Source organism: Aspergillus lucknowensis (assembly GCF_044049455.1).
Source record: "Aspergillus lucknowensis strain CBS 449.75 chromosome Unknown BJX67scaffold_56, whole genome shotgun sequence".
Taxonomy (NCBI): domain Eukaryota; kingdom Fungi; phylum Ascomycota; class Eurotiomycetes; order Eurotiales; family Aspergillaceae; genus Aspergillus; species Aspergillus lucknowensis.
Window position 1 is genome coordinate 89572 of NW_027263600.1, and position 15421 is coordinate 104992.

The 15421-nt window shown below is 52.5% G+C and overlaps 8 protein-coding genes across 8 annotated transcripts; 3 read left to right on the forward strand and 5 right to left on the reverse strand.

The window, feature by feature from the left end:
- Positions 1 to 17: 17 nt before the first annotated feature.
- Positions 18 to 1665, forward strand: BJX67DRAFT_267381 (uncharacterized protein). Its single transcript, XM_071026459.1, has 5 exons — positions 18 to 414; positions 469 to 685; positions 742 to 919; positions 977 to 1092; positions 1148 to 1665. The coding sequence occupies exons 1-5, from the start codon at positions 194 to 196 to the stop codon at positions 1529 to 1531; spliced, it is 1116 nt and encodes a 371-aa protein (XP_070882101.1). The 5' UTR covers positions 18 to 193; the 3' UTR covers positions 1532 to 1665.
- A 564-nt stretch (positions 1666 to 2229) lies between these two features.
- BJX67DRAFT_374789 (uncharacterized protein) lies at positions 2230 to 3261 on the reverse strand (the record flags this gene model as incomplete). The annotated part of the gene is made up of 3 exons (XM_071031598.1): positions 2230 to 2398; positions 2463 to 2968; positions 3028 to 3261. The coding sequence occupies 3 exons, from the start codon at positions 3259 to 3261 to the stop codon at positions 2230 to 2232; spliced, it is 909 nt and encodes a 302-aa protein (XP_070882102.1).
- A 749-nt stretch (positions 3262 to 4010) lies between these two features.
- Positions 4011 to 4911, forward strand: BJX67DRAFT_267408 (uncharacterized protein). The gene has a single exon (XM_071026463.1). It carries the CDS (start codon positions 4152 to 4154, stop codon positions 4710 to 4712), a length of 561 nt encoding a protein of 186 aa, XP_070882103.1. The 5' UTR covers positions 4011 to 4151; the 3' UTR covers positions 4713 to 4911.
- BJX67DRAFT_267407 (uncharacterized protein) lies at positions 4912 to 5586 on the reverse strand. The gene has a single exon (XM_071026462.1). It carries the CDS (start codon positions 5472 to 5474, stop codon positions 5112 to 5114), a length of 363 nt encoding a protein of 120 aa, XP_070882104.1. The 5' UTR covers positions 5475 to 5586; the 3' UTR covers positions 4912 to 5111.
- Positions 5587 to 7304: 1718 nt separating this feature from the next.
- On the reverse strand, positions 7305 to 8552 carry BJX67DRAFT_267404 (uncharacterized protein). The gene has a single exon (XM_071026461.1). It carries the CDS (start codon positions 8425 to 8427, stop codon positions 7684 to 7686), a length of 744 nt encoding a protein of 247 aa, XP_070882105.1. The 5' UTR covers positions 8428 to 8552; the 3' UTR covers positions 7305 to 7683.
- Positions 8553 to 9493: 941 nt separating this feature from the next.
- On the forward strand, positions 9494 to 9755 carry BJX67DRAFT_384984 (uncharacterized protein; the record flags this gene model as incomplete). The annotated part of the gene is made up of 2 exons (XM_071033768.1): positions 9494 to 9635; positions 9694 to 9755. The coding sequence occupies 2 exons, from the start codon at positions 9494 to 9496 to the stop codon at positions 9753 to 9755; spliced, it is 204 nt and encodes a 67-aa protein (XP_070882106.1).
- A 2272-nt stretch (positions 9756 to 12027) lies between these two features.
- Positions 12028 to 13331, reverse strand: BJX67DRAFT_374790 (glycoside hydrolase family 88/105 protein; the record flags this gene model as incomplete). Its single annotated transcript, XM_071031599.1, has 3 exons — positions 12028 to 12114; positions 12181 to 12611; positions 12710 to 13331. 3 exons carry the CDS (start codon positions 13329 to 13331, stop codon positions 12028 to 12030), a joined length of 1140 nt encoding a protein of 379 aa, XP_070882107.1.
- Positions 13332 to 13756: 425 nt separating this feature from the next.
- BJX67DRAFT_384986 (cytochrome P450) lies at positions 13757 to 15345 on the reverse strand (the record flags this gene model as incomplete). The annotated part of the gene is made up of 2 exons (XM_071033769.1): positions 13757 to 14172; positions 14220 to 15345. The coding sequence occupies 2 exons, from the start codon at positions 15343 to 15345 to the stop codon at positions 13757 to 13759; spliced, it is 1542 nt and encodes a 513-aa protein (XP_070882108.1).
- Between the last annotated feature and the right edge of the window lie 76 nt (positions 15346 to 15421).

The window sequence follows — 15421 nt, forward strand, 5'->3', positions numbered from 1 at the left end:
CAATGGTGCATTAATATCTCCAGCAACGGCGATTACCAGAAACTCAAATCACTGATCTCTTCAGGAAGAAACCGCCCCTGGAGATTTCCCGAAGCGAAGAAACCCTTAGTGGATGTGTCCTTGTCCTCTCTTCGCGAGATAGAGCGCTGCTCTCAAATCCATTCGTCTCGACATCCTTTGTTCGAGTCGAATCATGGCGTACATCACGACCGGCAATGGCTCGCTGCAGCCGATGTTTCTCATCGTCATGAGCATCCTGTTGTTCCTCTCGCTCGTCACTGTTTCGCTGCGGCTGTACTGTCGCCTTTTCCGCGTCCACAAGGTTGGCATCGATGACTATCTCATCGTGGCCGCATTGGCCGTGACAATTGGAATGGGCGTGATGAATGGATTTCATGTCGCCATGGGCACGGGGTAAGTGTGCTTTCCACCCATCGCCAGAGGTCTTCGAAATTGACGCTGTGCCAGCCAGCATTTGGTCGATTTACCGTTGGAGAAGATCCTCGTCCCCACACTGAAGCACTGGTATGTCTACCAGTTGATATACCCGATCGCTGTCGGGCTGGTCAAGTTCAGCATTCTGTCACAATACTATCGGATTTTCGAAGTGAAGCACTTCAGGCTTCAAGTTATTGTAGTGGGGGTGTTCGTTCTGGTGTATACCGTGGTCTGCATTTTCGTAAATGTGTGGCTCTCAAATGCCCTGCCAATCACCGCGAAAGTTGCTGATGGGAGTGTTAGGCTTTCGAATGCCACAGCAAACCGTGGCGAGCATGGGACCCTTCATTCCCGGAGGGTTGCAATAACCTTTCAGCCGCCTATTTCTCGACAGCGGCCATAACAATATTCACTGATCTGGTTATCCTGGTAATGCCACTTCCGCGGTTAGTCAAGCTGAACCTCCACCGAGGGAGAAAGTGTATGCATACCTCAGTTGGACTCGTCCTAAGAACGCAAAGCTAACATGCAATCATAGATGCATTAATTGCCATCTTCTTAACTGGAACCTTTGCCTCAGCCGCGTCGATCGCCCGTCTAAACGCCCTCTATAAGTACACCACCACGGCGGATGTGTCCTACGACGCGATCCAAGTGAGCTTTGAATCGAGGTCTCAACTTGCTTATTTCTAGGACTGACGGTGGATAGATCCTCCTCTGGTCGCAAATCGAAGTAAACGTCGCCATAGTCTCTGCCTCAGCTCCTTCTCTCCGCCCTCTCTTCCACAGCGTCTTCAAAGGATCCTCATACGGAAAACGGGGAACTTCCAACACGCCGTACGCTGGCTACGGCATCGGCGACTCGCACTACCGGCGAACACTCCCCGGTGCCGGTACGCATGGTGCAATCGAACTGACATCCCGAGACGACGAACCCTTCTCCGGGAGAGCTCCCGGCGTGGTCCGATCAACCTCGAAGGCCGGAGCTCGAGTCGACGACGGTGAGAACAGTAGCCAGGAGCTGATCCTCGATCAGCACTCGAATATCATGAAAACCGTGGTAATCGAGATGAGGAGCGAGGATCGGGGGTGATTGCTGATTAACGCGAGGTTGTACATTTGAATCATGGACCTTCTCTGTGTATATATTGTCACAGGTGTTTGGGACACCGGAAATGGCGTGGCGAGCTCGCTTCGTCAGGATATGACTGATGATCTAGAATAGACGTAACATAATTACCCAAGCTATAGACACTGTGAACTGCCCGTTGCCATACCATTATGATGAAACTTTGAATGCGTGGGTCTCCGTCATAGGAAGCCGAGCTCTATGTCCGGCAACCCTTCAAGGCGCTCAGTTTGACCAGGGGGACAGTCAATAAATAAAGATGACAGTTGTGGAAAAGGGGGTCCAGGCGAGATCGAGATCAACCTGAAGCAATCCACAGATCAGCCCTTGGAAGGCTCTGAACGAATCCTGAGGCGGAACAGCATGATCTGCTGGATTGGAGTGGGTATCTGCAGGTGGGCTCGGCCGAGCAGCCGCACGTGGAGTTGGCCTGTGAAACGGGAGTTAAGGACGCCCACTTGGTATTTGGTAGCGCGTTGGCAGCCGTGTCGCGACTCAGATTTTACATCGTTTTCAAGAGGGTCTTATGCGTTGTGACCGTTGATTCATGATATATTATGCTAGTGCTATGAATGTGAACCATCATGTCACCCAAACTTTTACTAAAGGCAGCCGTGAATAGGGGGTATCATAACCGCAAAAAAGATCAGTGAGTAAAAAAACTACGCGCTCCCCGAAGATACCCAAGCCGTATGCCGTGGCACGGCCGGGAGAGGCTCAGTATGGGTATGGATATTTTGATATCTGACTGGAGAGCAACCGGGGTCAAATGTCGAAAATCCCTCAACTTGTGTGCTTGGGTTGAACTTTTTGGAGGCCAAGATGTCCATCCTGAAGGGTTTGATTAGCTGAGGTCTGGAACAGTGGTCTCCTTGGGGGCTTAGAGGGAACGTACAGCATCACCAACGGGAAAAGACATTCCATGGTATACACGAACCGATCTATTTGTCCGGCTGGGGTTGTTGCGGACTGCGATGTTACTTGCCAGGAGTAGGTCACCGCGCGTGTGATACCAATGAAACATAGGCTTGCGACGCGGATCTCGGTTGTGCGGAGGAGGTACCGGAAAACGAGCCTGGTGGAGGAAAGCTTCGGCGAGACTCGGTAGGCATTGTGGAGGAGTCGGATGAGGAACCCAGAGCTCCACGTTTCAACGAGGGCGATAGTTGTGAAATACCCAACGTGTAGGTGGCCAATCTCATGTTGATACGGACCGGAAGAATTAACCGAACTGTCGCCAGTGATGATCTCCAAGACCCTAAAAACTAGGATGGCCACGCGAATGGAGGCTATGGCAAACATGAAAAACCAGAACACAACAAGAAAGACGGTGCGAGCGGCGTTCCGGAGGGTGTGAATTAGGATTTGGTAACTATAGAAGGAGAGGCCAGCCTCTTGGATCTGCTCAGGGGGTGGTCAGTTAGCTGGTGGGGATGTTTACAACACGTGGTGGCGCTTACAAGCCAGAATATATCGGCAAATACACTGGCGGCAGCTCTGTTTGGAGCTGCATTGTCGGTATAAAACGCGAAGTAACACGCCCCGTTGGCAATCGCGCAGGATATAGACACGATAATCGGGATGTAGGTCAATGGGCTAGGCCGACTGATGAATAGGGCCCAGACGGCGACCAAGGTGACGAATAGCCCTATACTGCTCAGAATCGACCAGCTGAGTTCGAAGTACGTGGCCATCAACACATAGGGTTCAGTTCCGGAAACTTGGGTCTCCATTTTTGCGGGCCAAGGGTGCTGCGTTGAAATGGACGGGATATGATAACCCCACGCCCCCCGGACTCGCCTGCGTTAGACACGGGGTCGAGACGTGACGGGGTTCATGTGTTGTTGAGGATGCTGAAGGAGGCAAGAAGAGTGACCCGAAGTTGACGACGAGATGTGCGACTTTTGAACTGCTGGGGGATGGACGGAGCCCTTGCGGAGGCGCAACGATGGTTGATCGCTGATCATTACCCCCCGCAAAGCCGAATGGTGGAGAGAAAGGCTCCGTTGAAGCCTAATTTCACGTTCTCATCGCCGGCGTCGAATCAAAGGCCCCCCTGTACGGTCACTTCGACGCCGAGGAATCAACCCCTGGTCACGAGAGGTCCTCCTCCAACGAGCCTTCGCCGGTCAATGCTCCAGTTCGTCTTCCACCAGAGACCGGGAGAATTGCGGGGGTTGGCTCCGGACTCCAAAGAATTGACTGACTCTGGGAATGTTCTTCCGCAACCGGTCTTCCCGAACGATGTCTCTGCCTGTGCGAGCCAGACATTCGTCTGTCTCTTGAGGGCCGCCTGGCCTTGAGCGGACAAGAAAGACGAGAGGCAGGGGAAAGAGAGTTCGCGGCGTTTCGCGGTGAGCATGAAAATGGGGGAGCGCCACTCACAAGCTGGCACAGCAGGCTTCTCTGAAGCGCCGTGGATCTTGTTCCAGCTTGTGACAGTGGACAACTCAATTACAGTGGCAATTCTGACTGCAGCGACGTTCAATCCATTTTCCTCGATTATAATTTCTTTTTGAAGTAAGGTCCGCCCTTCGCCGAGTGTTGGACAGCTGTGGATCAGACTCAGTGACAGATCGGTTAAATGCCGATCTCACCGAGCCATCGTTCACGAATGCTTTGGAGAGCAGACAGAAATTGTTTCTCGACGAATGAGAATGCGGCGTCATCGTCGAGAGAGAAGGAAAAGGAGGGGGAGCTTGCAACCAAAATTTCCAGCAATCGCGGAAGGATCCAAGGAAAGCGGGCTCTCCGACGGATTTGGAAGGAGTTTCTGATTGCAGGTGGCACCTGCACCTCACTCCTGGACCTCATGGCAGGGAATCTGGGGGTCGCCATGGTTTGTCTCCACAGGAAGGATGGGGAATCGGAGATTCTGAGTTCTCGCTTCTGGCACAAAGTTTTCCAAAGGATTCGGCAATTTGCCCAGATGGGAGACCAAAATAGCGCAACTCCAGCTCAGGGGGCGCAAATGCAACAAGTGCTCAATGCTCATCCTCTCATCGATGCCAGACTCGCAGACTCATTTTGCGTTTCGTCAGATAGTTGTCTGGAGCATGGAGTCAAAAAAAGAAAAAAAAAACAAACAAAGAAAAAGCACATTATGGCCACACTCGACTGGCCAACCTCAAGAATGGCAGGGTGACGAGAATCCAGAATTTTCCCTTTTCTCCACCACGTGGAATTGGGGGCGCAAAAATAATTGTTCGCGTTCGAGCTTCCATGTGGCACTTTTGACAACTTGTGAATTGAGACCTCATGCACTTGGTGATGGATCTTTCCACCCAAACTGACTGGCACAGTGGCCAGGTTTGATCGCAGACAGGGGAACCACGTGTACCCACGTGGGAAATTTCTCAAAGCTCGCGGCTGAGACGAAACGCCTGGGCCCTTGGGCAGGCTCCTCCATGGTGGTGAGGTGCGCTGGGCACAGGATGGGGACGCGCTAGTTCTCGGGAGAGATCTCAGACGGCAGGTGGAACCTTGAACCTTGAACGTCGCATGGCATGCTCATTGAAGGCGAAGTGCCACCAAAGCCAAAAAGTCATGAAACCGTGGTCAGGGGGTGGGGAACAGGATTTGGCAAACTTTGAAAAAAATGTGTGTTTGCGAGCAAAATCTCAATTTGGTCTGGATGGATGCCCACATGCAGCTTGCAATGATATCTGAACATTCTTTTTGTCCATCTGAATCCCCCCGGAGATGCTCGGTTGGAACTCTCGCCGGCGTCTGGCTGCCTGCTGAGAGAAGGATGGAGAGCGAGAATGGTCCCGAATCTCTCCTGCGCCGCCCCCAACATCCCCGGATTGCCCTTTCCTCGAGTTTTGAGAGTCTCCATCACCGAGCGCTGTCTTGACTCGCTTACGGGCCCATCCGCGCGCCATTTACTTTGCAGTCGCTTGGGCATCTGCGACGGGGCCAATAGCCATCGCGTGCAAGGGAACTACTAGGAGTATCAGAACTTAGAACAGGCCCAGCAATATCTATAATGCTTATAGATAAATTCTGAGCTTGGGGGAATGAACATTTGACTTGAGAAGATCTTGAGCCTTCAACCGTGCAGTCCCTCGAGTTGTGCCTTTACTTATATCCTGTCGAGGCATTTCCTGGAGTTCGGCGGCCGACTCTGATGTCATACTTGACACTGGCAGCTTTTGGCCTCCTGGCGGTTTATGTTCATGCGAGCCAACTCTTCATCAGCGAAGGAGAGCTCGCTATCGCTGTGGGCTACTTCAAAGCTAATATCGGACTTTTCCAAACCCCGGACCATGATTTGCGGCTCACCTGTGTCTGTTCGTAGGAAGGAATAGTTTTCTAACTCAGGATGTGGCCCTTGGAATTCAAAGACAAGAAGCCTACCATCAACGGGTGGCTTGCTTACCGAGAGCGTAAGCAGAGTTGAGTAGAGGAGGGAGGAGCTCGCGTGCTTTGGGAATGGTCGTCCCATCCGGATGCGGCGATGGAGCAAAGCTTCAAAAGGAAGAGGACGGAGTTGCCATTTAGCTTGATCTTCGTCTGTGCTGGTTCAGTTTGATGGATTCCGCGGGCCAACATCGTCGGGGTGGTCCAAACAAGCCGCTAGACCACCCATAGAGTATCAACGTCGAACGAATCGAGAATCGCTAGAGAAGACCCAATATACGTGCTGATAATGCCTTGCAGGGGCCTGAGATCTGCCACTCATGTTGTCCATCCGTCTCGCGCCGTTGTTCTCAATGCGCCGTGCTTTTGATTTGGTTTTGGTCGATCATTTGCAAGAGAGCTACAGAACTGCCGGAATCGTAGGTGCAGGGCAGTGGACAAATCGGTGTGGGAATTGCGACCGCGGCACGTAACGGTTCGTGCATGGTAGAAGATCGCACGACGCAATCCTTGTCTTGAGGTCGAGTGTCTCCAAGGAGAACTGCCCTCGCGGGTGGACCGAGGCAATAGGATAAGGTATTTGCGCTTCAAATCCCGGAGGGACTGTGTGAAGCCAAGCAAAAGCGTTTAGACAGCCTTTAGTTCAATGCAGATCGATTTTCGAGTCGCACATATGTCGGCTATTTCCTTGTGGTAGACTGCCGGTTGTCGTCGTTTCGCATCGCAATGCATCAAGGTACCTGGTCCTTGGATCTGCAACGGCTTCCTGCTAACATCATCGACGCGCGAAACCTTGCAGACGATGAATGGGGAAACTGCTGTAATTGAGACAAACAGTTCCCCTGATGCGGGTTGGGCGTTTGCTCGCAGATGTGTGAAAAACACTTTCCTCTCGGGTCGAGACACTCGGTGACGAAAGACTGCCATCGGACAGCATACCTGGGGGTTGTGCCCGAGATCCTTGCTTGGATTGGCTTGGTGAGTCTAATACCCTCGGGAGATATGACCAAATCGCAGGGGTGCGGTTTGTGAGCTGTGAGAGCAACCTTTCGATTTGGCTGGTGTCAGTGCCTGAGACATTGGACTTCCTGGTATGAGAGATGGGAGGGGAGCCTGCGATTTTGACAGCGAACCAAAACAAAGGAATCGGATGACATGTTGGCTGGATTGCCTTTGCGTCAGCCTGATCGAAATTGAGGGCCAGAAGAAGCGTCCTGCCTCACCCTCATGACTCATCTTGAAAAAGTTTCCCCAGTTGCCTTCTCACAGACAGCTAGCTGCGATTCTGGGAAGCTGCCTGGAGCGCGGTCAAGGGATTCGGCATTCACACAACGAACTCTGAGGTGGGGAGCAGATTTCCGATGTGTACCCCTGCATTGTCGATCACCGTTCGTTCCCAAACAATGGGCGTCAACGGGGTGGGCCGTCGGGCTCAAAGTAAATTCCAGCAAGCGAATTGTGGATCTGACAAAAGTCCTGTGAGTGAGATGGGTATCGCGTGATTCTGAAAACTAGGCGAATTCCAAACGGGCGAAGGCTCGCTGGGCTGTGTGAAAGTACTCAACCATTTGCTGGTCACCTAGAGGCTGTGGTACAATCATGGCTCCTCCATGTTTAACGAGCCATATCATGTCGGGCATGGTTTTTGCAGGTTGAAAGGAGCGAAGTTGAGTTCAGGATTGACCCAGCCTTCAAAGAAGTCTGTCTGATTCGCATGGTGCGCGCGGATTGTGGCATGGATATCGTTTCGAAGCTCATGGATCAGGGCTTGGGCTAAGCTCCTTGCGCGCGCGCGGATCTTGCGAGAGGCACACTCTCTGAGCGATGCGGATATGAGGATGGAGGCCACGACCAGCCTCGCAGGGGCGAGAACTTCCAAAGTCAGTGTTCTGCGAGAAACCTTGGAGGGAAGAGAATGTGGCGTTTTTCAAGTGGAGTCGTGCAGAGCTTGTTTCTTTTCTTGTTTGGAACCAGGGAAAAGAGATCCAGCGGGAGGCCGTGCCTGAAAAGTGGCGGTGAATTGACGACCAGTTCAAGTTCCAACAGCAGGTCTGAAACGAACAACGGATTCTCCCCGATTGGATGCCACAGCGGACTGATGTCATTGTGTCCCTTGGCTCAAGGGATGTGTCTGTTTTTGCCTTGCTTCGATATCGTTGGGACTTTCGAAAAATCAGCAGAATGCATTGGAGAGCGACACGAGGAAAATTATGATGTCGGGTTTCGTGGGCATTGGCCAAACCGATCAAGGGCGATAATGGCTTGTGACGTGCCGGTTTTGGCCCGTTTGGTTGTTGTTTTTCCTGAGAATCAGCCTGACGCTCATCTCGCGATGTCGTGAAGTCGGCGAATGTTCGGAAATCCTGTCTGGCCTTCACAACCCCCTCCTCCATGTTGACATGGCGAGGAGGACACTTGGGATCCCAATCACACGGCCTCTTGGAGTGTTTTGTTTGCTGGAAAGTGGGGTGGCAGACGAAGATCACTCGGTGTGTCATCACTGAGGCGGCTCACGACCTGGAAGGAATCCACTCGAGAAGACCGCATGGGGAATGAACACAGCCAAAAAGATGACATCGATGGGTCCTTCAACGATGGGAACGGGATTATGGAATCCCAAGTGGGAAAAGCATCGGCCGATGGACAAAAAGCAAAGAGGAAGGAAGAGATGGACAGGTGGAGCGTGAAGAGTCCCAACAGAGCGGAAGCCATCGCTGCATCGCTCACATTGCTCACATCTCGTCTGCGTCAGATTTCGATCTTCTGCCCCCCCTTTTGCGCCGTCCATCCTGTCATCTCCTCCTGGACTATCTCTCCACTCACCAGTCTCTCCGTCAATCCGCGCCCGCCTAACCTGCCCGTCGCTGCCCAATTCTTTCCCTTTCCTTTCCGGAATCGCGCCATGAGAGTTGAGAAGACCAATAGAACCCATGCCTTCAATCCCGGCAGGCTGTCACAGGCTCAGAGGCGAGAGAACTGGAACTACGTGTTCCCTGCCGCAGCATCAGATTTTCTGCCTGCGCCTCCGGATACTTGTCCCACGCCGTCCTGGACCAATGGTGTGGCTCAGTTACGAACGGAAATGTTTTGAATGTTGATTCTCCCCCCTCCCCCCAGGACATGCTGTAACGGGAGGCATTCCCCAATGGAGTGTTGGATGGTGACCAGCTCCTCGCGCAATAGGACCAGGGAGGCGGCCGTTTGGTTGGTACCGATCAGAAGAGGAGTCCTTCTCGAGACAGACTGGTTGGAGGGGGCCACCCATCCATCTTATTTCCTGTTTCTTGGGTCTTACCAATCCGCTTCCCGTCACTTCGGGCACTGAAAGTGATTTCTTGTGCCGTGGCATATAAACCGGCTATGTTCCTCCATCTGGGAACTTCGACTCACAAACATCTTTCCGAATCCTTATACAACTGGATGCCTGCCCACCGCAAGGCCGCGGAGTCTATCCTCTTCCTATAACTCCCTTACGGCTTCACACTGAATCTGTAAATTATTGTACCGCTGTTACCCTGGCCCCAGGGCCCCAATACAGAGAGCCACCCTTGAAGACTCAACACCATGGACAAGAGCAGTCGCAACGGAGCAACTGGGAACAGCAAGTCTTCGGGAGCGGACCTTGGGCCTCCGGTCCTTGCGCATTATCAAGCTCAATGGGAGTTTATTCATAAAGAGACCGTTCGGCAACTCAAAGAAGCCAGAGGTATGGCATTGTGTCTTCCGGTACTCGGTCCTCCTATACTGACGGTGGGGGTATACAGAGCAAGAGGCGCGAGATGCGGAGCTGAAAGCAAAGCAGCCACCCCAGCAGCAGCGAAAATAGCCAATGGTATGGTGGGAGATAACTGGGCGGAATTATGCATGCATCTTGGATTGGTTGAATGGCATCTGATATCTTCACTTCTCCCCGTTGTTTTAGACTGACTTTGCTGGATTTTTGGCCGCTCCGGTGTTGACTCGTTTATGATATCTCTGTTCTGTCGGTACTTTGATTTCCTATTCACGTCGGGCTAAAGAATGAAATCCTGTCTCTTTCGGAAGTGACTCTCTGTTTCCAATTGACTATTGTCCTAATTCGAGAAGGCTCCGCACGCAGTTGGAGACCTGTTGTCCTGCGCAAACTGTCCTGCAGATCTGATCTGATGTGTCGCATCTTCCGAGGAAAACACAAACTCTGGCAGACGAATAATCATCATGGTCGGCAAGAACAAGCTCCATCTCCAAACCAAATCTTTCCTTGTTCGCCGTTGCGAGACCGTTTCTCGCTCCGGCTGGGAGACTGTCTCGCTCTTTTTTCCATGATAACTGCTGAGGCCCACCAGTTGAAAGAGCACACTCCGTTGATCATCTTCTGATTCTCGTTTTACTGGCTCGTTCTCATCGTCTTCATCTGCTCGGCTGGAGTCTTGCCCCATCACCGTCGAATTGGGAGGCCTTCAGCTCCGGGTTTTGAAAACCGTTTCCAAAAAGGTCACGGGAGTCTCCTTTGGCCCAATTCGTCACTCAGGATGTCTCCTCCATGGAGCAGTTCACTGGTCAAAATGACGGCCGACGTCTTTCATGTTCCCCATGCTCATCGTCTCCCGGTTCCACGATCACTTTTACGTCATCGCTTGAAGGGAAGGAAAAAGCAACTTGGCGCCAAATTTGGGAAAAGGCAAAGACTTGGCTTCCTGCCTTCGTTACTGGCCAGCGCAGTTCACAGTCGGACGGCATAATCAATTCCCACGTGGAATCCCTGCTCAGACACTGCGCTTTTCAAAACCTCCTGCGTTTCTCATGCTCCAAGTGACCAATACGAGGATCTCGATGAGCTCCTGGTAACGATGACTTCCTGATCGTTGATGGGAGTTCCGGCCCCCTCATGAAGCACTTCAAGGCCTAACATTCGCGAGCTTACAATGCCAGCGAGCCATCCGGAGACAATGGAAGCGTGGCACAATATTCGCACATACAGTGGCCCAATATCTCACGCCGCCTCGATCGATGGTTCGCGTTGGGTTACGCTGATCCGGCCATTGTGTATTTCCCTGACAGACTCGCAATCATACTCTGGGTTTGGGCAATGACGAGGTCGAGCTGAAGCTGACTATGGAGGACTGACTTGTTACTGGCGCACGGGGGAAATTTGTGGCTCCATCCCAGCTATTGATCATCTCATCGCTCACTGTGTGGCTGAGGTGGTGTTGAGGCTCACTTCATCTCTGGATTGGGCTGAGTTTCCTCGCTTATCCAACGAGAACATATCTAACTCAACCACAGGTGAGACTACCGGCGAGTGATCTACCGCTTCAAACCGAGTCCGTTATCTGTTGGCCTTGATTTGTCATTTCGGCCTTCAACTTGTGTGGATGCGCCCAGGCTTTACTCAGCTTCAGCTTTACTTTTAGCGGGGGTTGGGGTTCTCGAGTTCATGGACCGGGTCTGCTCTTGACCAGCTTTCAGCAGTGTATAGTAACAGGCGAATCACAGCAAGCGTCTCGTAGAAGACGCGGGTGAGATGGTTAGACCATCTCCGTCAACGTTTGCAAGAAAGAAGCCTTGGTTGGATATGCTTCATTTCGCCTAATTCCAACTTGAAGGTACTTGAAATTGAGGTCCTGAGCCACGGGGCTGCCGGTGGTGTGACTCTTTGGCTATGGCGCGAGAAGACAACGTCTGCTCAAACTGACGTCTCATCGACGACACTTTTTCAAACCAATACGGCCGAGTAGGAGTGGAACGATGGCGGATACTGTTGGACACTCGAGCATGCTCTTGTTCCCTGTCTGTCGGAAGGACGACCAAGCTCCTTCACTATTCCCCAGCGTACTACTTAGATAGAGGAACACCTAAGTTAGAGTTCGATTGGGGGATAAGTAAGCGAGACCTGATCGCGTGCTACTTCCAAGGCTTTGTGAGAGGGATATCTTGCTCCATCGAACAGACTGTCCCTGTACGAGGAGAGCTGCAATATAGCCCCGGAGAAACAGGAGTAATATTCTTCTTGCCCAATTACTTCTCTTCGTACGTGGCACCAATAAGCACGTTTTGTCTATCTTCGAGATATTATCCCTTCTTTGAATGCATGCAGTCTCGTCATATCAACTACACGATTAATATCCCTCCAGCTCGTAGCTAGCGTAGATGAACGGTCCTGTTCCCTTGTAGTCATTCTGGACAACGGGGACGGAGACATAGTACTGCCAGCAGAAATGAGCACCACATAAATAAGGTACTTCTAGAAGGCCAGAAGGAAGAAAACTCACCTCAAAGCTCCCATTGCTACTCAAGCTACCAACCTCAACTGTCCCCTCCCAATTAAGCGTCCCATTCGCATTATGCGAAACGAATTCCTCAACCAGCAGACTGTACCCTTTCTGCGCAGTCTCCCCGTACTCACTCGCACGAAGGAACCCCTTCCTGATACCACGGAGCAACCCATACGTGAACATGGCAGAGCCACTGCTCTCAATGTAATTCCTGGGGTCACTCGGGTACGGCGGGTCCATGATGAGCCACCAGCCCCCCGACGCATCCTGGGACTCCTTGATGGCCTTTGCAAGGCTCTGGAATCGTTGCAGGTTGCGCTGCCACCCGGGGTGGGACTCGGGGAAGTAGTCGAGGACTTCGGCGAGAGACATGAAGTACCAGCCGACGGCACGGTCCCAGATGTGCGGTGCTGCACCGGTGACGGGGTCTATAACATAACATAACCCTGTGAGTCGTGAACGTGAACGTGAACGTGTTTAGGGAAAAAAAAAAAAGCATGGGGGGTGGTGGTGGTGTCCAACGTACCAGCCCAGACGGCAACGCCGCTCGCATCGTACCCGTGGAAGAGCAAGCCCGTCTTGTTGTCACGGGTGTGCGCCTCGATCAGATCATACTGCCGAATGATATCATCCCAGGCCGTCTGGTTATCCGGCTGGAACCAACTGGTGTACTGTGCGTAGAAGTTCGACGCCATGTAGATGCCGTCTAGCCACATTTGATTGGGGTAGGTGGGCTTGCGGTGCCAGAAGCCGCCGTCTTCATTGCGCGGGGTGTAATCGAGCTGGTGGCGGAGATAGTCCGCGGCGACCTTGTACTTCTCCTCACCTGTTTCGGTCCACAGCCAGAGGAAATTGATGCCTATGCGGATGTCGTCGAGCGAGAGAGTCTCGTCGATTGGGTCGACGAAGGATCCGTCGTCGTTGAGGACTCCGTCGATCTGCGTCTTGACGTAGTCGAAATAGGCCGGGTCGCCTGTTTTGTTGTAGGCGAGCTCGACGCCCGTGTAGAGAACCGCGTAGGCGTAGTTTCGGGATAAGGCGACGCCCTTGCTGAAGAAAGACTCGGACATCCATTCGGTGAAGTTATTTGCGGCGTTGGCCGTAGAGGCCAGGAGGAGGGCGGCCTTAGCGACTGATGAGACCCCCATTGTGTTTTGCTGGAGGAGACGGAATTTGTATATAGCTCTGTGGCGAGCTGGCGGGCTTTTATCTCCATGGTTTAGCTTAACCCAGCTGGCGTTGTGGGCGCCGAGTTTGATGAATGGGTGAGGGCATCATCCACGCTCTCTGGAGAGACGGAGAAATTATTGCGAAGCTTTTCTCCGTACCGGAAGAATTTGGACTTTTGTCTTCGCTTGGCACACTTGGCATCTCCAGGGAATCAATCATCACAATGGCGGAGAATTTACACGGTGGAGAGCCTCATCGTCGATCGTGTGCCGTCTTCTCTCCGGTGGCGGAAGCATTCCGTTGAAAGACCATAGCCAAGAAGAGTTGCGAGCTCGCAGTCGCGGTAATTCATTCATATACTCATTAAACCCCGTATTAGGCTATGATACAAAAGCAAGAAACATCAGTGGCGAAGGCTGACTTTGGTTCCGTTGTGGGAGCACAGGGTCAACGTCAGTTTCTCTTCCCACGGTCCGGCGTCCCGGCTTTCTATCACAGAGTACCGCTGGGCAAGGCGCGTCGTGACATAGGCTGCCTCGGTCAATGCATATTGCTGGCCCACACAAATTCGAGGCCCTCCATTGAAAGGAAGATACTCCCATCCGGGTCGCAAGGTCTCCCAACGCTCGGGTCGGAACTCCTCAGCATCGGGACCGTAAAAGTCCTCGCGTCGATGCATCGCCCATACACTATACGCCACGATTGTGCCTTTGGGCACGAAAACAGGCGATCGGCCGTCCGGACCGCCGCCAACAGGGATGACAGTATCCTTGATGGCAGTACGTGAATTGACCGGAACCACAGGATGGAGGCGGAGAGCTACGGCGGTCAGTCTTCGGAGGTGAACTTGGGAGATTCGCACTTACATTCATTCATACAATACTTGAGATACTTTAAGTTCCGCAGCTGCTCGTACGTCGGAGCGCGGCCCTCTAATGTGGCAAGCTCCTCTTGCAACTTGGCCCAGACCTTCGGATGCTTTGCCAGCATAAAGAACATGTTGCTCAGAAGCGACGCAGTTGTATCACGGCCCGCCAGCAGAACATTCATGAGCTCATCTCGAATACGCGTTCGATTACCGGTTTGCTGAGCCAAGCCATTAAGGAACACATACCGTCTGCTCTCTTCTGTCTCACCAGTGGCTTTCTCTTCGTCATACTTTTCCCGGACTCTCATGGCCTTGTCGACGAATTGCTCGACCATTTGGTGGCAGATGCGGTTGGCTTCCACGGCTTTGGGATCACGGTTCAAGAACTGCAAGGGTCCGAAACGCGAATTCATGACTATATTATCCAATGAATAGTTGAAAGCGGCCGGAAAATCGGGTTCGTTGTCCACCACCTGAGATCGACGCTTCTTCAGACTGTGAACGTTGTGGCCGAAGAGGAACTCAGTAGCTGAGTCGATAGTGAAGCCGAAGAATAGGTCTTGGAGGTCAACGGTACTGCCGTCGGCGGGAATCAGAGCAAACAGATCTTCCATCAATTCTTCGAAGATCTCAAGGTGTGCAACTTGCTCCTTTACGAAGTTGGGCCGAATCATGTGGCGAGACCGAGTCCAGTCCTCACCATCACTGGTGAAGATACCGTGACCCAAGAGCCTGCCGAAGATCTGAAGCCTGTCTCCCATGCTGTAGTCATTGAACTTGAGAGAAAGAATGGTCTTCACGTTCTCTGGCTCTCGGGTCAGGATCATCGGCGTCGTGATACGCTGAGCGCGCACTGTATTCCCGAGCTCGACGAAGCGCGCGACGTTGGTTTCTAATATTTTGCGCTGTTTGGCGGTCTTGATATTGAAATAGAGCCTGTCAAGGGCCATGAAGGGATCATAGGTCGGGATGGCTGGGATGGGACCACACCCGTGGGCTTTGGCGAACCGATATCGACTCCATCTTCGGTGGATGGAGGTGAGAAAGTATACCAGGAGGAACACAGCCCCCGTGTATAACGCGATAGAACCGCGGACGGTTTCTAGGGGACTAATAAGAGCCATGCCGATTGCGAACAGAGCTTGAGAAGGGCCCCACGAAAGCCGAGCAGTTGAAAGACGACGCTGGCTTTTATCAGAG

Coding starts and splice junctions, on each gene's coding strand:
- BJX67DRAFT_267408 (XM_071026463.1), top strand. CDS start 4,152: ATGCCGATCTCACCGAGCCATCGTTCACGAATGCTTTGGAGAGCAGAC.
- BJX67DRAFT_267407 (XM_071026462.1), bottom strand. CDS start 5,474: ATGCCCAAGCGACTGCAAAGTAAATGGCGCGCGGATGGGCCCGTAAGC.
- BJX67DRAFT_267381 (XM_071026459.1), top strand. CDS start 194: ATGGCGTACATCACGACCGGCAATGGCTCGCTGCAGCCGATGTTTCTC. Junction 415..468: donor CATGTCGCCATGGGCACGGG/GTAAGTGTGCTT, acceptor ACGCTGTGCCAG/CCAGCATTTGGTCGATTTAC. Junction 686..741: donor TGGTCTGCATTTTCGTAAAT/GTGTGGCTCTCA, acceptor TGGGAGTGTTAG/GCTTTCGAATGCCACAGCAA.
- BJX67DRAFT_267404 (XM_071026461.1), bottom strand. CDS start 8,427: ATGACACACCGAGTGATCTTCGTCTGCCACCCCACTTTCCAGCAAACA.